We start from the raw sequence: 23144 nt of genomic DNA, 5'->3' as shown, positions 1-23144 counted from the left end.
ATATATGCAATATAAATTTATAACTAACATTTTATGAACATTTACATACATCCACGTACATTTACGTACCCAACGCGAATTTCTCCGTAAGCAAAAACTTGCGTAATCTGGCAACGCCAACTACGTGGAAAGAGAGTTCCCGAAACGAAAGTGAAAACAAACGCAAGAATTCATGCCCGCTGCATGGCGAGGCAGCGTAAAACCACAACTGTTTTCCCTCCGCTCGTTAGCGATGTTCAGGGCAACAGGGCGCGGTTTCGTGCACTGAGAAAGTTCCTCTGGTTCCCCGTGTCGCACGTGAAGCAGAAATGAAATCACGTGGTTGGCCCAGCGTTCTTTCGCGCCGAACGAAAAGCGACACGGAAGTGCTGGAACGGTCCCTGCTCATTCCAGCTCGAGGAGGAGGACTGACGACCACTATCAGCGACCGACAGTTCTCATGCTGATAAGATGGGGAGGACTACGACGATCAAGCAGTTCCTCGTCTTCTGAAGTGATGAGCGGACCTCCGCAGCGCAGTGGTCGTCCCAGTCGCACCGCGGTGTCCGCTGCAGTCTCTGCGCTGCTGCTGCTGCTGTGCTTGTGTGCTGATGTCGGTTCCGCATCACCGGGAGATCAGAGTGCCGAGTACAAGTCGTGCCTGCGACGATGCCGCGGTGCCAACTGCACTCTGGAAAGGCAGGATGCTTTCCGCGCCAACCAGCCCTGGTATCTGGCACTTCTCCGGTGGGACTGCGCTGACGAGTGTCGCCACGACTGCATGTGGCAGGCCGTGGACAGACTTCAGGCCAACGGCAGTCCTGTGCCCCAGTTTCACGGAAAAGTGCGTCCTGCGTCAATGCTTGTGTACGGTGCCGCGATTGCGGAAGTGCAGTGTACGCGACTTGATCGCGCCGATGTGCGCGCGTGGCGGAATTACAGCGCGCTTTATAAATAGCAATATCAGTGCGGGGTCACAGCTAGCCGTCAACGCAGGCGGGCTGTATTAAAAATTTCGCATTCATAACTTTAAGAAAGTGGGTAGATGTACTTTGATTTTTTTTGGTGACCTATAAGTAGTTACAACACTATTAAAGCATAAATGTGGCACACACTTTGCTCCCTAGCAGGAGTAAATGTGAGGTGAGGCCAGCTAGGAATTTCACCATAGACCAGCTGGTTCCAGCCGGTCCCAGCTAGCATTTACTCTTGGGAGGTCAAAGAGACATACTGCCCACAGTTGCTCACAACTACTGCTTGCCACGTGGGGTATGAGTCTTAATATGTGCGGCAAAAGTGGCTCTCGCGTAACCTCAAAACGTGCCATAGCGTCATCTTTGAGTTTACGTCTGGTAGAGTTTTTCACTTTAGGCACGCTGCAATATACAGGAAAGGTGGCACGCTTAATTATGCCCTGAGCTGGGAAGTGCAGTAGCTCACACAGGGGCAGAATTCTCAGTTTTGTCCATTTCATGTTCATTTAAAAGTGTCTGTTTCAAGCGAGCCCTGATTGGCGGGATGCAGGCGACCAGATGTGACGCAGTACATGCATTGGTTGGAGGCCTCGTAAGTGCAACCACGTCACGGCTGAAACAGATGGGAAGTGGACTTTTTTGAAATGGGAACAGCTCAAAATTCCACCCCAAATCTCGTCTATTTGAGGCTACCACTCCCATTGTTCCAATTATTTTCGCTGTATGGATGCTAGAAAAACTAATGCGTAACTTTTTTGTGGACAAATTACCCTGCAATTGTTTTAAACGAGGAAAAATGCAGAGTTCATTGCTGTCTTGGAGGAAGAGGAAAGAAAACAGAATGTGGTAAAATAGATGTATTTGTCAACATGCAAGCTCACACACCTCCTCCGCAATATGGTTCGCACATTAGCGGGGAACGTGGCTTGGTCTCTCTCAAGGAGAGGAGCCGGTGTGCCACTCCTCATTCACACTGTACTTGGTTATCCTTGGATTTTCTTGAAGCTTTGTGTACATCTTATCCTAAGGGAATCCTCTTCAAGAGCATACATTCTCTTGTGGCGAAAGCAGGATTTGTAGAACAACTCTTCCACAACTTTTTTGGGCCTTAGCGGGAGGGTATGTAAAGAGAGTTAGCACAGGACTGGGACAATTGGAGTTTAATGGGAGAGGCCTTTGCCCTGCAGTGGGTGTAGATAGGCTGGTGATGATGATGATGATGATGTAAAGAGGGTGAAATTTGTGGCAGAGGAGCTTTGTGACCTGCTTGGATGCAGACTGATTTTTTGCTGGAGCCAAGCGTGCTTCACATTCCGGAGTTACAAAATGTTTCGATGAATGCTTTGGAAGAAGAGCATCGGCATGATGGAGGTGAAGCGGGATTATTTTGCCGGGTTGAAGATTCTCCCTTGTGTGCCACCCACGTTGTTAATAGGCTGGGGGCGAAAGACCTCCTTTCCCCTTTCCTGTGTGCACGGGTCAATGTCAGGAAGCAAACCTCGGTTCATGGTGATAGCTCAGTGTGAAATGAAATGGACACTGTTTCCTTCACCTTGCTCCTACCGTTTCTTTTAATACACAACCCCTCCCCTGGAGGAAGTCTTAAATTTATCACTGGCTTTTGCTTTAACAATTTAAATACGCACTTCTCCAGGAGCTGTAACACAAACTATAATTTTGACAACGCTGTACACCTGCTGTATGATATTGGTCATGGAACGTCTTTATTTTTTCCTTACAGACATACCATCTATTTGTTCTGATGTCGCAAGGTGCCCAATCACTTTGTTCAGCTGTTGCTGCACCTGATCTTGTGTAGTAGCCGTGAACAGGCATGGCACGTCTCGCTCCACTTGCAGTGGCCGTTTTGGAGGTTCTATGGCATCCAGGAGCCTGCGTCGGTCGTCTTCTCGATCCTGAACGGCGTCTTCCACGTGTGGATGTGGCGCAAGTTCAGGAAGGTGGTCCCCCCATCGGCTCCCCACTACATCATCTGGAAGGGGCAGGCAGTGGTGAGTGGCAGCTGTCCACACATGCTGCACAAGCTCGCAAAACATCTTTGCTTATGTTTTCTTTTGAAAAGCTTTCTGGTAGAGCTTAGTTAATTTTTTTTTAGTGGGCAGGTTTTTCCGTAAGATGGAAAAAAAAGGGGCACAAAGGGCTGCAGTGAAGAGAGAGGGCAATATTCTGGGTTCTGCAGAGTGCTCTATTGTTGTGTGTGTGCAAAGGAAAGATTGATATCCACCTCAATGCAGCCGTACGGCTGCAAAGGAAAGCTATACAGCTTTCTAAGAAACTTCGCAGTTAAGGAAAAATTCGTCCTGGTCCAGGATTCGAACCCAGGACCACCGCTAAACCGGAGCAGTCGCCCTACGAACTGAGCTAACCAGGAGAGTAGCCATTCGAAGCGCGAGAGCGAAACTTGGGGATTTCCCCTAAATCTGGTCGATTAACAGTTGTTTGTGTAGTTTTGAATGTGAAAGCAAGAAACGGCCCAATGAGCAAAATGCCGGCTTTGGCGTCAGCATTGGAAGCTGAGAACCTTCTCCCATGCTACTGCAACGCATTCAACCACACAAACTTCACATTAATAAAAACTAGGGGCTGTAATGTGGCTGTAAAGCCGCATTCTTTCCGGCTGATATTACCAAGCGGGACATCAGTCACCATTACTGGCAGCAGAAAAGTGGAATAAAGCACTCAGCAGCGTTCAACTGGGCATTGACGCTTCTACATTCACAGCCCACAAAAAGTGCCTAGCTGTCCTGGGAGTTATTTTTTGTTTTTGGAAGGCTGTTGACGTTTGTGTCGGATACGTATGTTTAAAAGGAATGTAGAATGATAAAGAGTGAGGAGGCTGTATGTTTGATGTCTTTCTAAGCTGCCAATTCGAGAAAACGTGTGATCCTCCTTTCTGCACTCTCCGTAGGGCGTGTTCATTTGAAATCCTTTTATCTGCAGTACCTCGAGGTATTTCTTTGCAAATGGTGTAAATATGAAACATTTGCATGTATGTACAATGTTTTTGCACACTCTCTTTCAGTTGTCAATTAATGCCTGGTTTTGGTCGGCTGTCTTTCATGCAAGGGACACTCCGCTGACGGAGGTAGGATGGTTTCTTTCTTGCCACCTGTTTTTTTTTTTTTTTTTCTCTCTACACGGACGTGTTTATGGTGCCACCATTAATGGGTGGCGTTCAGAAACAAAAGACAACTTTATTCAGTTTGAAAGAAATAGACTTTATTAGCTCACTCAGGTCCATTCCAGCCACGAAAGACGTTTTTTCAACCAAAAAAGCAAAGCGCGAGAAATATTGGGATAACTTACTAAAGTCCCGCTGCAGTGACATAATATATGGGTAGGGTTGTTCGTTTTCGGGTTTTATGTGTTTTTAAAATTGGGGGCTAAAAATTGGGTGCTATTTTTCACACTGATAATCGGGGAGAAATGTTTTCTTTAATGTAAAATCATTCCGAAATTCGCTCTTTTTTTTTTTGGTTAAATCTAGAAACGTATTTTATCAGAAGGCATCAAGAACTTCTTAACTTTAACGCATTTAAATTGGTCTTTAGTTCGAGCACTCGGGGGACATCAGTTGCAAATACCCTCCGAAATTTGGCGTTTGTTTGGAACTGAATCAGTAATGATGTCAGTAAAGAGCATTGATAATCTCCAAAAAAAATGAAACATTTTATTCACCAAAAGCTGGCCATCGATTGTTTACACATCCTTGTTTGAATACATTATCATCTGCATGCGGAACACGTCGGTCTCCATTCCAGAACTGTCCAATCATTGAACGTATCTCAGCTGGGAGGAAGTTCTGTCGACATCGTAGCTTCCATTAGCTAGGCACAACAATGTCAGTGCAGCCTTTGCCAGCCTGAGGTAGTAAGCGGCAGAGTCATGCCAATACTCAATGAGTTCGAAAGTGCTTCCAGCAAGGACTGGTTGAGAACGGCGGACCGTCAGCGCCCGATTGGGCCGATCGCTAATTTGAAAAGGTCCATTCGGGGAGAAATCAGGTTTAACCCGATTCGAACCAGGTAAAGTCGGGTTTTACTTGAAAACGAACAACCCTAAATATGGGCAGGAATGATGTATGATGGGCACACACTAAAAACAGTTATCACTCTGTCAACTGCACGTCAGCGTTCAAGTCATTTGATCAAACAGAAATTAGAGCAGTCGCCACAGCTTCATTTGTCTTCCGTAATATCTCGATTATTTATTTGAAGTTTGTGATAAAATTGGCATCATTGTTGTCATAACAAAGCAGTTTTGTTAACAAAGCAAACTTGTAATATATCTTCATCACCCCTTTAATGTATACAAGGAACAGAAAGCTTAGCAACGGCTTGGCTCTAGTTGTATGTGCACAGCAGCTCGGAATATTGGCACAGGCCATCACAACAGCCTGACGTCTGCAGATTTCAGCCGACACTGCGATTTTATTAGAATTGCGCACTAGGCAGATAAGCAGCAGGAAGTCGCCTCTTTCTCTAAGGTTTGGGGCTTGTTAATTGCAAAGATTTCAGTGGTGGCACGACGAGGTGCACTGTTTAAGGTGTTCAGTGACAACTTGTGAGAAAATGATACGAACGATAGGGTGTCACAGTCACATGGACAACCCATAACAACATTTGTTGTTGTTAAATTAATTAAGGCAACAATTGAACGTGGCATGCAACAAATGTTGGCAAAGAAGTGGTCTATCACTTAAAATTGATGCTTATCTTGTTAACAAAAGCGGCCAAGATTTAATGGCCAGGGAAGGCTATATCGGGCTTGCCAAGGAAGTCTTGCGCTCATATCTCTTGGGGGCCCTTCTTGAGACACCACTCAAATTAGATTGTGGGAATGGCCGAATTTTTTTTTTTGTTAAATGGGAATCCTATTTAAAACAAGCCTCTAAGCAAGTTTTAGGGCTCATGTGTTTAGGCACAATATTTTGGAAACATAATGGAACTTGGGCTGGTTGCAACGTACTCATTTTGATGAGCATGACAAAAGAAACAAAAATGCTTCTCCTGTTCATTCTTTTATTTTCCTTGTTTCTTGTGTAGCCCGCATGAAATTTCAAGTTCATGAAATTTCAGTGAGGTTTCAATTTTATGCCTTTCTTTTCTTGGTGGATATTGACGACTCATTATTCCCTGAATTTTCTTCTCTTTTCGTAACAGAAACTTGATTACTACTGTGCCTTTTCTGTGGTGCTCTACTCGCTCTACAGTTTGTGTATGAGGTAAGCAGTGGGAGTGGAAAGACCGTTCCTCAGAAGTGTTTAGTTTTTTTGTTGTAATTGTCTGTATGTTATGGGTGAACCTTGATAGGCAGCTGGACTTTTCTACTCGTCACAGTAATGTTAAAGATGGGCAAATATTTACAAGATTACAACAAGTGTTGGGAAGAGTTGTAAGAACCTCATATTGAAGCAACCGAAAATAGCTGAGCATCTCTACAGAAAATATGGATTCTTCATGGGCACATTAAAATTACTCATCATGAAGCTTTAGCTGGTTTAGCACACAACACGCCTCGCCCTCAACCATGCACATCTATGTCTGCCATCCTACAGATCTCCCAACTGATGTGCTGTGACATAAATTCAGATGTACGTTAGGAGACTAGATTTCATTATTTTGTTGTGAATGTTGTACCTACCTGATGCTACGCTGTCAAATGGTTTAACGGAATATCTGCGCACGAATATTAGAATAATTCATGTTTGCTATTCTATTCGATTTTCAGTGAAATTTTACTGCTTCTAGCATTCAAAGGTTTCAAATATTTCTAACTTATGAATAATTCGCAGCAAAAGTTGGCTCTGCTGCACAAAATGCGAATTTTCACCATGTCCTTTCGGGTGAGCTTTTTTGCACGACACCAACTTCGTGCAAAAAAGCCTAACGTGTGTAGGCCTTGCGCTAAACAAGTGTATGCTAACCCCGGTGAATGTTAAGCTGAATATTATAATGCTACTTGGATAAATTAATGAGCTAAAAAGGAGTTTCCTGTAAATTTATGAAAAAAAAGCTTAGTGCATAAGCCTTGCACCAAACAAATGTGTGCTAACTCCGGTGTATATTAGATGAATATTGGAATGCTTCTTAGATAAATTTATGAGCCAAAAAGGAGTTTCCTGTAAATATATGGCGTGAGTTAGCAGTTCAAGAGTTATTACTCCTTGCCAATGTTTGCAGTAAGGCAATCATCATAACATCCATTAGTACGCCTAGCGCAATGGCCTCTCTTCAGTAATGGCAAGAGGGCAATGAGTTAGTCTTTTTTTTCCTTATCACATGAACAATTAAATGTGTTACATCTGGACTGCATGCCTAAGTTATCCTCTTTTCTTTTGTTTTAGAAGCTTTATACACACTAAAAAGCAAATATGTTTGTATTCAAAATTGTTCAGTTCAATTTGCTGTCAGTTTTTACTACTCATATTCAATTCATGGTCCCAAATTTGGTACTCGCACACTTGGCACCCCTCTTTTCCCTTAACCAGGTTATAACTAGAGACCGGAAATTTAGGCAAAATGCCTATTTTTTTCTTGAGTCCGTATCAAGCCTATGTAACATATAAGCATGAACTAAGGGAAGGGGGGCATTTTAAGCAATACTTCATTGTGCCTATAATGCTTATTTTGGCTATATTGGCTTTTTAGCCTCTAAAAATCCTTTTTTTTTTTGTTATGTATGCTTTTTTGGTTTTTCGAGTCGGTGGTCTGCACGGACTGTTCTCGCTTCAGAGGCCCGCAACAAAGCGTTTGTCGCACCCCGCTTAAAAAAAAACATGAGCCGTGTCAAGCCGTGCACAAGCCACCGGCACCTAGGCCTCGTCACATCGGCCGAGGCGCCAGAGGCCCGTACGCCGCAAACCGCAGCCAACCTCACTGACGTCACCGTTGTCCACACGAGCTGTTTTGGTCTATGTCCTTCTGACGCGCTGTGTCCGCGGACCAACGGCGAGAACTTTTGCCCATGTGCCCCATCCATTTCTAACGCAATAAAAAGCGCGGCACCCATGAATATATGGGATTCAACGGTGCTGTGAAAAGCTGAGCAGGTCGTTCTGCTCTGTCAATGAATAAATACCTGCAGTGAAGATCTTTCTTCGGTTTGCAGTTGTGTCTTCAAGCAGCAGTTACCGATTGTCCCTCTTCTACCACAGCCCATTACCACGACTGAAAAACTAGGCAAAGGGCGGAAAACTACTACAAATACACTCGCCGGAGCTATTAACAGCATTGCAGACGACAAAAGCATCGCAGCTGAAATTGTTTACACCACGGTACACTTGAACGTGAATTGGCACATTTGTGTGCTTATTTCACACTCTTAGCAAAAGCATTTCCGCAGCTGACAGCTTGGGCGCCACTCTGACCAGTAATGCTGAGCTGATTTCGATGGTCCAGGACCTACCCGCCACAATCCCCAAAGGACCGGTTCCTGATAGAGCCTCCTGTGTGACAATCTGCCATTCTGTCTGACATTAAACTCCTGAATTCCCTGCGTTAAAAGAGCCGCTGAAGGTTCTGAGACCCAAACATAATGATATCTCAGGTGGAATCAGGTCACGAAGCGTCCCTAAGAACAAGCACACTCCCCCAACTTCAGTGAACGTTGAGTGTTGTTTTTTCACACACAATTATCGACCGAAATGTGGTACATTGATTGATTGATTGTGGGGTTTAACGCGCCGACGCAACGAAGGCGATGAGGCGCACCGTAGTGGAGGGCTCCGGATTAATTTTGACCACCTGGGGATCTTTAACGTGCGCCGAAATCTCGTACACACGGGCGTTTTTGCTTTTCGCCTCCATCAGAAAAGCGGCCGCCGCGGCCGGGAATCGAACCCGTGACCTCGTGCCGAAATGTGGTACAACTTCAAGCCGCAAATATAGCGATGGGTGTGGCTGCCATTGCTTTTAAGCTTTTCTTTTGTTTTCGAATCACCCTGCATTTCACGTAAACCTGTTAAAATAGCAACTCTTGTGTGGCTTATTTTCACGAATAAAATAAAATTACTTTCCCTCACTACAATACTTGTCCGCAGTTTTTACTGCAAGTCATAAATTTGTAGCCAAATATGCTGCTCAAGTAAATACGAATTGAGCCTATATGTGCCTAAATGACAATATTTTGTGCCTATAAATGCCTAAATGGCACTTTTCAGTGCCTATTATAGGCGCCTAAAACCACGTTCTTTTTCGTGCCTAAAGTTCCGTTCTCTAGTTATAACAATCACACTTTGTTAAATTTCCAACATTTTCATGGGTTGGTTTGACTTTGTTGCCTTTCAGTTTCATCTTGTTGGCAGCTCACACCTTGACACAAAAAATGAAAAGGCATGCTGCCCTTTTCATCCTAGCCAAACTTGTGAAACAGGGGTTTGCAAACAGCTGCGTTCTTGAGTGTCACCGAATATGACGTGTGAGGTTGAAATAAGTTCCAAATGGGAGGAGTGAGCTGCATACTTTGGATGCTACAATTCACTAGAGAGTCGTAACAAATAACGTACCCTATGCTCCAAAGAGATGCCCTGTAGTGCAATAGTGGTAGTACCTAAATAGGTAGCATGCCTTTGCATTACGCAGCCTGTGTAGCCTACTGCACTCCACTGGCTGTAGTGCTGCAGTTGCATTTTCCTACTGCAGCACATTTAATCAGCCAATGAGCAGCAGCGATTACTCGGTAACTGCTTAGCATAGCGTAAAAAGTGCATTTCTTAGCAATCTCAAGGTAGTTTTAACTGTGATAGGACATGACATTACTGAAGAGGGTGGTGAATAAACCTGCAAGCGGCCCTTCCCCTTGCCACCCCTCCATCCCTTTCCTCATTCTCATTAAGGCTCCAAAATTGTCTGACAGCCTTGTTGATTGGAAACTGTGTGCTCTAGCCTCGATCAATTTACAATTTTCCACACGATTTCTATGGGGGTGCATAAATTTCAGGGGAGTGGGGGCTTGGTGTCTTGCCTCAGAAACTGGGATCAAAGCTTTTCTTGCCCTAGCTGTTGCCACTGCTTGTGTAACAGTGCTGAATACCACTGTTTTTTTTTTTTTTTGCACCTCTTGCAGGGTTCTTGGAACACAAAATACGTGGCTGTCCGTTTCAGTGACCATGCCTTTTGCGGCCTTCTTTGTCTACCATATCCAGTACTTGAACTTTGTGCATTTTGACTATGGGTACAACATGAAAGCCAACGTGATTACTGGTGAGCACCGCCGACCCGTTCCCTTATTTGCATGTGCGATTACTGTCCCATTAAAGTGTCTGCGGACGACTTTCACATTTTTATGCATCTGTCGTGCAAGAAATTCCCGAGGGGGAATTCCAACTGTTCTCTTGAGAGGCGTAAATAATCCTCAGAGAGCCATGAAGGGCCCTCATTGCTGCGCCTACATGAACAAGATTTTCCTACCGTGGCCTTTAATTGTTCACCTAGCAACACACACCTCCACCCCCGTCTCGATTGCAGGGCTGCTCAACTCGCTGGGCTGGCTGGGCTGGTGCTGGCTGCAGAGGCGACGCGGCTATGTCTGGCGCGGCGTCCTGGTGGTGGTGGTGCTGGATGCCTTGCTGCTGTTGGAGCTGGGTGACTTCCCCCCGTGGCGCTTCCTGGTGGACGCTCACGCCTTGTGGCACCTGGGCACGGCACCACTGCCCCTGCTGTGGTACAGGTACGACGGCACAGATTGATTGATTCTGGGGTTTAACGCGCCGACGCAACGCAGGCGATGAGGCGCGTCGTAGTGGAGGGCTCCGGATTAATTTTGACCACCTGGGGATCTTTATCGTGCGCCGAAATCTCGTACACATGGGCGTTTTTGCTTTTCGCCTCCATCAGAAAAGCGGCCGCCGCGGCCGGGAATCGAACCCGCGACCTCGTGCTCAGCAGCGCAACGCCTTAGCCTCTGAGCCACCGCGGCGGGTTACGACAGCACAGCAGGTTGGCAATTGCGGGGCGTTGCAGTTTTCATCGCAGCTAGCTGTAGGTGGCTTCTGCTGGCACTGCTGAACAGCACTGCCACAAAATGTGGCAACATAGCTTCCCTGGTTGTCTGCCAATTTGTAATGCGTACATGGAAAAGTTAAAATAACAGTGCTTGACACAATTTTGGGCACACTTGACACTGGTTCACTTCAGTGCACTAGTTCATCCCACGGAGCAAGAATAAGACAGGAGGGGAAACGAGGCTTGCTAGCGCGGTTAGATAATGTCACAAGCGCTCGTCATAAGTTAAACTAGCGGCATCTGCCGCGGGTGAAGAAACTGCATGGCCACCGTGATCGGCATTTCACTGTGCAGCCCAGGAATGAATTGCGGCCGCTATCATTTCGTCCATCAGGTGCCGCTACCCTCTCCTTCTCTGTCGCAACGACGAAGGTTTGCTGTCCGTGTTGGTTTTCATTGTGGCATTATCAGGTCGCTCACCCGCACTTGCCACAATGGGCCATTTCGCTTCCTATATATTCTTGCTCCGTGGTTCATCCTAACAGACGAGGAGGACGTGCCTGAAACACCATCCACTGTGTGTGAAGTCGCTTAAAACTTTCTGGTCCAAAGAGTCTCTCATGGAGGCTGCGTTCAGCCCAGTCAATACCAGACTGCTCCATTCGCCATTGCACTCGGTGGTATGATGAGTATCGTTTGTGAACACAACACCCATCACCGTGTAAGTGTGCCCTGTGCTTTTGTGGCTAGTGTTTCGTGTCACGTGGGCTGGCCACTGCTATTCTTTGCCACAGGTTTTTGAGGTTGCGGACTTATCCTAGCTCCCACATCATTTTCCTTGGGCGTCTTGCACTGTCTTTGGCAACTGTTATGTGACTGCCTTATGTGACTTATGTGACTTATGTGACTGCCTGCGCTGCCAACAATGGAGGTACGGAAGACAGTACCAAAGATGGCATGCAACGAGACACAAAGGAGGGCCATAAGCAAGACGCAAAGGACGGCGTGAAGCAAGACGAAAAAGATGGCGCGAAGCAAGCCAAGGACTTTATGAAGCAAGACGCAAAGAAGGGAGAGAAGCAAGGCGGGAAGGGCGACGCGAAGCACGCTGAGAAGCAAGGCGAAAGGCAGAGACCCAAGCACTCAGGAGGAAAGTACGGCCCGAAGCCATTCGAGTCGAGCCCGAAGCCAGTCGAGTCGAGCCCGAAGCAAGTTGCCAAACAGAGCCCGAAGCCAGTCGAGGCGAGCCCGAAGCCAGGTGCCAAACAGAGTCCAAAGCCAGGCGGTAAGCACAGCCCGAGGCTCTGCTTGAAGTACAGCCCAAAGCCCGGCGCGACGCACAGCCCGAAGAGTGGGGCGACGAAGTAGGATTTTGTACCGCACCCGTTTCGCAAAGTTCAAGTGCAAGCATGGGAGCGGGCACAAAGATGACGAACAGTGTACACCCGAGGGAAGTGGGGAGGGCGGAAGTGTAATAATAAAGAGAAATTAAAAAGGCAAGCGAGCATATTATCCATCACCAGCCGGTCACCATATCATCACTATCATTAACATCGGCCAACCGCCGGGCAAAGACCAAATGGCTTCATCGGCTTTTCTGCGCTAGCCAAATCTATCCCTTGCTTTTTAGTCGCTGCCATATTTTACACCCCTCCCCAAGCCTCCTTTCCTTTTGTACTAGATGACAGGTTGACGGCACTGTTGTTTTTGCCCGTCTGTCGATTCTTTCTTTCACATCACTTCCTTTCACATCTTTCTTTCTTCTAGCCGAAAACATGCGAACATGCTGGCACGACCTGATGGTCCCGCTGCTCGGTGCTATGCAAACTGTGTCTCTCATTTTGTATTCTCTCTCCTGTTACCATTGCTCCTTGCACGATTTTAGGTTGCACATTCCCATTACAAAGTACCTTTTCCCAATCCCTCATTATGCCCCATTCCCAGTCCTTGCTTCGAGGCACACGGCATGCAATGTGCAAGAGGCAAGGGATTTTTTCTGCGATGCACTCAAATACAACACAATATCGTGACAGTGTTTTGTGAACAGCTGTACTGCAGAAGCAGGCCAACCTCTGTGCCTGGGCAGTTAAAAATATTGTTACGACACATTTGATACACTCGCCGTAAAGAGTTCTCTAGATGCACTGTGCCGAAGTGGGATCGTCATCAAGGTGGGAAGATTTTGCAGTGACGCGCGTGTAGTTCGGTCCCTTGCTTGCGTGGCGCTTTCTTCTACTGTGCATTCTGTAAAAAGCAACTTGTGAATAAGTACTGTAAATACACTTCTATAGATGCCGCTTTACCTCGTATCAAGATTTATGGGCCAATAGCATTTCCAACTCCGGTCGTGGTGGCATTCTGCCACACTGCTTGAACTCTTGATGTAAGAAGTCCATTTGAAATTTTCCACCTAAACTCAAGATGTGCTGCCGACTGTTCCTGCCATTTGTTCGGTGTAGCAAAGAAAGAAACAAAGAAGGTCGTCCTGTCTACTTCCTCTAGAGCAGTGCATCATTTCAGGCAATGCATTCATACTGAATGATGTAACCATCGCTTCTAACTCTGCAGCATACTCAGGACATCACCACCTGTGTGGACTTTTGATACCAGCTCATACACTGCTGTCTAGCCCCGGCCACATTTCACCAAAATGTGAAGGGCCACCTCTTTCGTGCTCTTCTGCATCAGAGGATGTTTGGGGAGAGGGCACGACCTTCGCACCCGAAGCTTGCAGTAATGTCATCCATGCCTTATGCCGCTAGTATGTGTATTCTGTGCATTTACCTCTGGTAATTTGCAATGTGTGTACTGATAATGAAGTAGCGAAACAAACAGCAATAAGCCTGCTTGATCACTTCTCTTGTCCCTCTTTCCTGCGTCTCCTCTGCCCAGGTTTCTGATTGATGACAGCCTGTATGAACTGCAAAAGGGGAAACGTGCTGGGAAGGCTACAAACGGACCCAGTCCGTGGCCCACGACAGGTGACGGCAATGGAGAGAAAGCGGCGAAAAACGACACCAATGGTGAAAAGTCAGCGACGAGCCAGTGTTCATCGTGTCAAAAACACGAAGAGTTAGTAGTGCCTTTATTTTTTTTGGTGGGGGAGGGGGGGTGCTTGCATGTGTGCCTGGCCTTTGCAAGGGCTTTCTGAGAACTGGAGAGAAAGAAGTTCAAACTTACTTGCACATGTTAAGCAGGTAGAGAGTGTTAACTAAATCTTGACATTGCAGTATTATTAGCTCATCAGATAGGTCGGTTACTTCAGCTACATTACTAAAATTTGGTACCACATGTACCTTCAGTGTTGGTAGATTCAGGGTGACCGTTTGTGGGTGGGTGGCATGAAATACGACTTGTTGCCTGTGGAAGGAACGGTGGGTTGGATGGTGGGCTTACCAGCACCTCAGACCCCTCATGTGTCTCGTGTGCCTTGGTACTTGCTCGAGTTTTTATGTGCAGTTTCAACTGTGTTGGTGTGCAAGCAAACTAAACCCTGAATAGCTCGCAAAGGATGTGTGCTATTTGATTTGCAGCCCATCTCTGCTCAAAGTATTCAACTTTACCACCAAACATTCTAAAGTGTGAACTGTTGTTACGAATCAAAGTTGCCACTCGAAACATAAGAGCTCAGCATGCGCTCCTATGTTTGCTTTTTATCGCATGGCGTGGACAATGCAGGGTGATCTGAAGACTCCTTAGAGGGGTACTGACACCAATTTTCAGGGCTGATATTATTGTACAGTTCGTTTCCTTTACCCACCAGGATACCCTGCGTAAAGTATGAACAGCATGCGTCACGTGGAACATATCCTAAATTGATTGCAAATGTAGCACCGACGAGACTGCTGTGCTGGAGGCTTTCACCGAAATCAACATCATGTGACATCAGGGTGTGGTAGAGCAAACGAGGTGACGTAGCCGCGTGCTTCCCTACTCCGTGATGTCCACCCGGAATCCGGCTAATGGCAAGGCGCAACCGTCTGGCGCGTGGATGGAGCGTCACAGGTTTTCGCATACCCACGTGATAGCGCCGGCCCTGTTCAGTGGAAACCATGACGTCCTAGCGTACGTTTGGCCGCCCGCGAACTGCGGGCTTTTTGAAACGGTAGCCATTGACGGCGGTTTTCGCTGCGTTATAGTACCTCATTTATCGTCCGCTGATGTATTTGAACTACTGTTTCATGATAGTTAGCCCTGTAGGCATCGATCTAAGCAATAAAAACGATGTACAAATTTGGTGTCAGTACTTTTTTAAGAGTGCATAAGCACAGATACAAAAGGAAACTTTGCTCTGTGAGAAAACTGAGGACACTTTATATGACATCAGTCCGCCGTAGTGTAAGTCTATCTAGAGTCGAACAAGCACATAGTTTCCACCTTCAATCCACTTACTTAAGTGGATTGCAGGTGGAAACTGTATGTGCTTCGGCACCACATGTTCATGTGCCAAAAATTGTATTTGCACAGGGCTGCACATTTTTTTAGGGCAATAAGTTCCAACTTAGACTGTTATTCAGTGGATGTGTGCAAATATCAAGTATCAAATTTGGAACTGTAAATAGAACAGGAATATTCCCCCCAGAAAAGTGAAACCAGACTGTTAATCAAATTGGAAATTTTTAAATGTGAATACTTTTGCTTTAGTGTGCACAAAGCTTCTGGAACATAGCTACAAGAAAAAGAATAACAGCTTAGGCAGTCAGGATTTAACTCATCTTAGTGTTCATCTGCTAGTTCTAGTAACAAAATGGTTCATACATTAAAAATAAAAGGCAAGGTGGCAAAGTAGAGAGACAAAGATTGGGCATTCAGTGCCATGAAGCAGTGTGGGCTCCGTATTATACCATGAACACAGGAAGTTTATTACTAGCTGCAGTTCCTCCAGTCATAGAAAAAGGCTGGTACGACCAGTGCCTTACTGCAAGCTTTGCCAACTAGTTACAACTCTTGATTCCTCTGACATCACTGCACTGACAGGGAACCACTTTTCTGCTTCCAAATTTTGCACAAGTTCTCTACGTCAGCCAACGTGCTTCAGAGTTGTTTCGCACAAGGCTTGCATCTGTTAGGCCTTTTTGCACAGCTTCAGCGTTGTGCAAAAAGGCCAACCCAGAGGGGCAGGCCTTGCAAGGAAGCTTTAAAGTGTGCGTGTTGTGCAGCAGAGCCAGTTTTTATTATTCGTAAATTTTGGATATTCGACACTTTGAATACGTTTAACACTATTTGCGAAGTATTCAAAGTTTTCATTGTTCACATGCCTCTATTAATAATAAGCAGTAGTAGTCAATGCTTGGTGCTCAAGCTACACTGAAAGCTCAGGACAATTATCACTAAAACAAGGGGTTCTGGTTGGTGGTGGCACAAGCAAGGTTCTCGGAGTTTCGAGGCCACGCAGCCACTAAGCCGTGGCTCCATGGCTAAGGTGTTCTGCTGCTAAGCCCAAGAATGTGGGTTTGATTCCTGGCCGTGGCGGCCGCTTTTCTGATGGAAGCAAAAAGCAAAAACGCCCATGTGTTCGAGATTTCGGTGCACGTTAAAGAACCCCAGGTGGTCAAAATTAATCCGGAGCCCTCCACTACGTCCGTAACCTGTGGTTTCGGCGCGTTAAACCCCATAATCAATCATTCATCGTATAGCCACTAAGCTGACTAGGGAGCACTTCATTTCAGTGCCTAGAGAAATTGGGAACTGAGTGGCTGGAGAAGAAAATTGCAAAAAAAAAAAACAAATACCGGTAGTTGAGACATTTTTTGTACTAGAATTGCTCAAGTCGTACATTGCGAAAACAGAACTTGTGAAGCCTGAGTTTTTTTAGAATGAACTTGTTTCTATACTTGGCCTTAACGATGACTTCGTTATCTGTGTGATAAGTAAAAAACAAGAGCGCCTGTGTGCCGAACTGTGCGCCAAAGCTCAAATGTCCCCATGTAATGTCCCCATAAAGTGGACCTCAATGTGACAGCGTGCCCGTTCACTTTTCTAGGTTCACTGCCAGGGCGGAGGTTCAGATCACCCAGAATGGAAACAGCATCGGGGATTGCCCCAAGTGTGTCTGACAGCGCCGCGCATGAGTGGCTGGTGACGAACCGCCTGTTCTACACTGCCTTGTCCATCGGCTTCATTTGCTGCCATTGGGACAGTGCTCCAGGAATGACTGAGGCCGAGTTTGTTGTTGGCATTTTGTAGTTGTGTCACAAGAGCTGTTCCTTTTTTTTCAAGTGTACAAGTGTACAGTACAGCAAAAGCCACATGTGTCGCACACTAGCCATTGTTATTCTTTTCAGTATTTACTTGTGAAACACTCGTGAAAGTCTCAAGGCAGAAATTGCTACCGGCGTCTCTTGCAAATGCAAGTTGTCCATGGAGTCACACAGATGTCACATTGTAATACGTTTAAGACCACCTCCCTTAGTCTAGGTCTATATTGCCCCCTTTAAATGCATGGCAGAAGTACCCTATTTACTCAGTTTTAACATGCTCCCAAATGTAATGCGCACACAATTGCGACACCAATCGGAAACAATGCACAAATTTGCGAGGCAGTTCCAAATGAGAATGGGCATTCATTTAAGGGGGGACGCGGGTCTTAGAATGGTCAGAAATGACCAAAATGTCGATTTTGAGAAAATCTAATTTTTGGAATAATTGTACCTTCAAGCACCTGCCTTCAAAATATCAACGCTGAATTCGATCGGGAAATACTCTAAAATCATGTTTTGAAACGCTTCGGGGGCCACGAAATGCCCCGAATCGGGCAAAAGTTGTTTCAAATTCCCGCGCGCGCCGCGGGCGAAGCAGCCGACCGATCGCCGCCACCTTGGTCTTGTTTTGAAGCTCGTTTCTTTGTGCGCATTTTGCGACACCTGCGGCACTTCGTGCCCCTTCACAAATACAATTGCTGTGCAAGCGTACCAACATGGTCTGCTGCCAACCTCTAATAGGTGACACAATTGTTTGCAAAGGACACAACAATTAAGTTTTCCCCGCAACATCTCTCCTAGCATATGCGATGGCTCGAGAAGATAAATTATTTTCCAAAACTATAATTTGAACACCTGAGTGTAAATTGTCGCGGACCTAACAATCCCGTTTCGTCGTGGTGAAAATGAGGCTAACGCATTGCCACCAATAGATTTGTTTTGGTTTTCTATTTGATATTACCATGCATCACATTTTGCTGCAGTTTCATTTTAGTAAGAAAGGTGCACTTTAGAAGGGGGCATGTAGGGTAGTGAGCTTTTCTATAAACCCTCAGGTAACTAGTACAACTTGTATGTCTGAGTTTTTTTCCTTTGAATTTCACTTTGCTTGTCTTAATCATACACGTTGCACTTAACTTGTGAAGCGGAATGCTAGTTACTAAATATACTTCAAAGCCTGTGTACATCATTCAGCTGTAAGGACCGTGGTGCATAGTGTTCCTTCCAGCATTTCATCGGTGCCACTAGTGTTCGAAGAATGCACAATGATTAGTTACTTCGCAGCTTTGGCCAGCTAATCTTATGCGCACACTGACAAATAGGACCACCCAAACATCTTAAAATTGGCGATATTGAATTTTAAGTCTTCTGGGTGGTTATTAATCTTCAATTTTTTTGAAGAAAAAAATAAATGTGCAGTCCATACTTATACATCTAGCCTTTATGTCAGAACAGGGTTTTCTAGAAAAGCTAGCTGTTGCAATTGCAACTTTATTTTGAAGGCCTTGTGGAGGCACAAAACAGGCAAGCTCAAAAATGAACAGATTGCTAGCAGGGCACGCAAGCAAAAAATGTATAGCTTACATATTTTCTAGTTACGTGTTTTGACACCATTTAGCACAGTTTAGGTTTTAAGTGGCGTGGTTATGTTGTGACCATGTTGCAAGAGGAACCTTTACATCACATAAACATCTTCACGGTCTCATGCTCTTTCATGTTCGTGCACTGTGACAATGCATCTTTTGCACAAAGTAGGAGGCAGTCCAGTATAAACAGGAGTTTTTCGTTTCTTCGATATTACAGATGTATTGTTCAGTGTTTGCAACCAAGACAATCTGTAGATACGTAAGTTAATAGGTATTAGCGACGCAAGAACAAAAACACTTTCCCCCAAGGAAGCGTAATACCATGTGCTGTGAGTAAGGCGTGATGCGTACTTGCACTTGTGCCAAAAGCCTTTCCATGTGTGTCGTTGGAGAAAGAACTCTGAGCTGAGGTCTAGCACTGTTTTGATTATTTTAATTCAAAAAGTTGTCCAATTCCAACATGAGGTAAAAATACATGACTAGGGGCTGAGGAAAGTTGAATACCAATGATTTGCTTCTTATTTGGGGCCCAAGCAATGCCGGAATATTAGTGCGACTTCTAAGCATCACTGATGCCCACTCTGCACTAGCAAAAAGTTTTCCCTTGAAGTGCTTTCACACACTTGTTCCGAGAACTGGTTCATAGGAAGTACTAAATGCGACACCGAAGTGTTCTGAGTAGACAAGTTCATCGTGCTTCCAAATTTCTCATACGTTGGGGAGTTCCGACCTTGCTTGCATTATACGTTGCATAAGATCCAAAGCCATTGATGCTGCGGGATTGTATGATTGGTTGTGAAGTAGCATGTGTCGCATGAAAACAGGTGATGCAGTTGGCAGGTTTGCAAACAGAAATAGTAGGCTGTTCTGAACCAGACTTGCTTTCACACTGCTTGTTTTTTGGGGGGCTTGCTTACACTTATGTTGAATGACGTAAACAGGCACAAAAATGTGCCTTAGTGACCTTGCAGCAGGCATGAACTGCAGACTGATCTGAAAATTTTGTGCGATTGCTGAGTTATGTAAACACTCCTGTTGACAGACGCATCCTAATACTTCCATGCAGATTCATAGTGGCCAATCTGTGAAATGGCAGTGCGTATTGCACTCTGTTTCATAGTCACCATAGACCCAACACTTTATTAAGGATGTTTGGAGTCTTGTATTGACGTAGTCATCCATAGGTGTCGCTTCCATCCTCTTCCATATTAGGCTTTGCGAGGCCCTTCAAAAGTGAAAACATTTTAAAGTTTAACTGCTGCTGCAAAAACCTGGTGTACTCCATTTGTGTACCCGTTGATTGTGAACACCAGATCCTCACGTGTGAAAGTGAGTGTGAAAAAGAAAGCATGAACATTTATTTAAATGTTGAGTACTTCAAGGCTAGGCACCGTTTGCCATTTTTGAACACGGCAGGTGTGAGAGGAGGGGAAAAAAAAGCATGTCTGTTATTCCATCATTGATTGCAAGTGCGGATCAGTCCTGTCATCCAATGAAATGCTGCAGTTACATTGTCAGGTCATTGTATTCGAAGAGGTCATGTGGCACACAGTGGCAACTTCGGTAGTAAGTTTTTTTCTTCTTTTTTTTTTCTTTTTTTCCCAGTCTTCGCTGCGTAGGTCTGGTTCTCTCTTCCACTTAAGCTAGCTAAGCGCATGCCTGGGATATTTTAAGTGGGACGGGTTAGTTAATAGGGTAGTATTTATCCCATCCCAAAGGTAATATAGGCACAGTATATGGGTCACAGTAAATAGGTCACAGCACAGCAATAGGGCACTCCCTGTGGAAGCACAGGTTTCCCGAAATCAGTAAATTCACAATCGTTTATCTGCAGGCACTCTCCTATCGCAGCTTATCCAGCCAAATTGTTGGTTGATTCTTAGCATAGTTGTTTTATTAATTAGCAAACGTCAAGGGTCAAGGGAAGTGGTTGGATCCTTTGGTTGCGTTAGTGAAGAACAAAACTGATTATAGGTTAGTTTTATCATGCTTTCTAAGAGGCGAAATACAAAAGCAGTTGCATACATGACATTCTGGTCGTACAGCAAAGAACCCAGGTTCTTTATTTAGCCTTAGCCCTTCACTATAGTGTTCCCTGTAGCCCGGGTGTAACTCCTGCATGTAAAATCGCAATTCAGGGCTTTTTCACCCACATTTTGCTCATGAAAGGAACCTTGGGACTTCACATTAATCATAAATGCTCTAACTGTCCATATGCTACTGCTAAGATGAAACTGCGCGAGTGTTTTCAACCCTGGTAGCAGTGCTGATAGCCCTTTCGTCTTTTCTCTTTTTTCTTGCATGAATTGTTTTTTGTATTTGAGCTGCCTAGAAAGGTTGAATCTAGGATGAAATGAATGCAGGCACAGAGAGGTGAACTTGCTCCCGGCTGTCAGGAACCAGTTAGTTGTATGTATCATCTTTTTAAACGTACGCTCACTCGCGAGTGTCATTTCGCCATTCTTCCTTGCTCCAACTTCTTAAAATATGGAACAAAAAAACATGTCATGTGAAGCGCAATTGAACAAACCTTTTCAACTAGATTGTACTAGCTATGGCACTAGTGCATAGTGCACCCCCCTCCCCCCTCTCCTCTGAGGACGTATTGGTTGTGTCTGGCTGCCAACGAGAACTGACCCAATGAATGTCCAGAGCTTGAACAATATTTGGCCCCTACTGCTGCTCAGCACAGCTGTACCTCTGTTGACTGTGAGTTGTGCATTCGACGGATGGAGGGGCATTTCCTGTTGGCAAGCCTTTTAGCATTGTATGCGGAAGCTTGCGGGGACTGGTGGAACGGCTGACAAAATGCTTCGAGGCAATTCACGCGAAGTAAAAGGCCAAGGTTGGCACTCGTGTAAGAAAACCAGAGGCGAAAGCATGACAGTGCCGGCTGCACCTACTTCAGACAGAACTCTGGGGCTTCAGACTCTGCAGCCTTCTTTCTAGCGATGTGACTTGCCAATCGACACAGTGGTGAAACTTCGGGGGTGATCTGTATGTGTGACTCTCTCTAGTCTGAACTGAGCAGCACTGCAGCCACATTGCAAGCAGATCGCAAGGAGAAACAAGGACGCGGCTGCCCACTGTAGGTCAGTTTCGTTGTGACGTCCGAGCTTATCCAAGTAGATTCTTCCCCGTCTCCCACAACAGGACGATCCACGTCCTGTTGACACGCTAAGGAAACACCATGTGCCTTGTCTAAAGTTTGTCTCGAGCGATCAAACATCACCGCCTGCAACTACTTCGCTATTGCTACTCTACATTCCAAAATGCTTGTCATTTATGAATATAGTACCATCTTTTCCAACTTGTGTGTGTCTGTGTGCGAGAGAGGAAGCTTGAACGAATGCATTCTCGTTTTCTCGCATGGTTAGGAACTGTTGACTGTATGTTTGTTCCCCAACTGTGGCATATCTTGTTGCATAATTGATAGTAATATAGGGCGTATTATGGCAGTCTGTGTTGAGAAAGGCAGTTTGCTTCATACATAGGCAACTTGCATTCCAGTTAACCATTACCTTGCGGTGGCTGTAACATAGTGTTGGTCCTGGCAATGCACTTTTGTCTAGTCATCCACTCTCACGAGTCATTGTTCATTCCATTGGAAAATTTGTAGGTTAGCTGTCAAGAATAGTTAACATTTGTATGTGTATATACCTATATATATATATATACATCTACACATATATATATATGTACTATAGTGTTGGGAAGTTGTAGAGGTAATGGTGGTTTGTTTTTTATTCTTAATGTTTCAAAGTAACAGTTGGTTAGTGTGCAGTTTGCGCTATCTCTGCCTCTGCTTGCTTTCTGTTTTTGAAAGTTAATAAAGGCTTTTAAGTACACTTTGAGTTTGTGTGCAATCACTCTTTGAGCTGTAAGCTGCTTACGGTTACAAGTTGGTACGCCTTTTGCTTTGCACCAGAGCAATACACGGCCAAGCGATGCTGCTGGAGGCATTCAAGAGGCACTTGAAGAAAAAAAAGAATTTTGTGTTTTGCAGAGTTTAGGGGCTGGCTTCTTTTCCCTGCCCACTTACGTCAACTCTTCAGCCCTTTGTAGCTTGTTGTGGGGACCAGAAGAGAAATACTCTGGTAGCCTTTTAAGGGGGCAGATGGGTTTTCGGGGCCGAAAAACTGTCAAAAAATCATTTTCTGTAAGGTGGCATTTCCGGCATCCACGGCCATTTTTCTATCAGTTTGCAAATTTCCTCATCATAAGGCAGAATATTTTATTGTTATTAGCATTTTAAAGTGCACTCTACAGCTCAGTTTGCACAGAATTCGATGGTGAAATGGCACTTTTCTTGCAACGCTAAGCTTGCATTTCGCCCTCGGATATCTTGACACCCAGAGCAGGTGCAATTTTTATTTTGCTTTTGATACCTAAATGTGTGGAGAATACAACATCGGAAACAAATTTTTCAATTGGAGGCTT

The 23144-nt window shown here is 45.2% G+C and overlaps 1 protein-coding gene across 1 annotated transcript; it reads left to right on the top strand.

Annotated features, from left to right (window-relative positions):
* The first annotated feature begins 172 nt into the window (after positions 1-172).
* On the top strand, positions 173-22552 carry Pgap3 (Per1-like protein PGAP3). Its single transcript, XM_077698959.1, has 8 exons — positions 173-823; positions 2813-2965; positions 3997-4059; positions 6137-6198; positions 10041-10177; positions 10442-10643; positions 13811-13990; positions 16902-22552. The coding sequence occupies exons 1-8, from the start codon at positions 440-442 to the stop codon at positions 16972-16974; spliced, it is 1254 nt and encodes a 417-aa protein (XP_077555085.1). The 5' UTR covers positions 173-439; the 3' UTR covers positions 16975-22552.
* Positions 22553-23144: the final 592 nt, after the last annotated feature.

Source organism: Haemaphysalis longicornis, unplaced genomic scaffold (genome assembly GCF_048455015.1).
Source record: "Haemaphysalis longicornis isolate Haplotype H1 unplaced genomic scaffold, Haemaphysalis longicornis Haplotype H1 scaffold_2, whole genome shotgun sequence".
Taxonomy (NCBI): domain Eukaryota; kingdom Metazoa; phylum Arthropoda; class Arachnida; order Ixodida; family Ixodidae; genus Haemaphysalis; species Haemaphysalis longicornis.
This window is presented reverse-complemented; position numbering and strand designations above follow the sequence as displayed.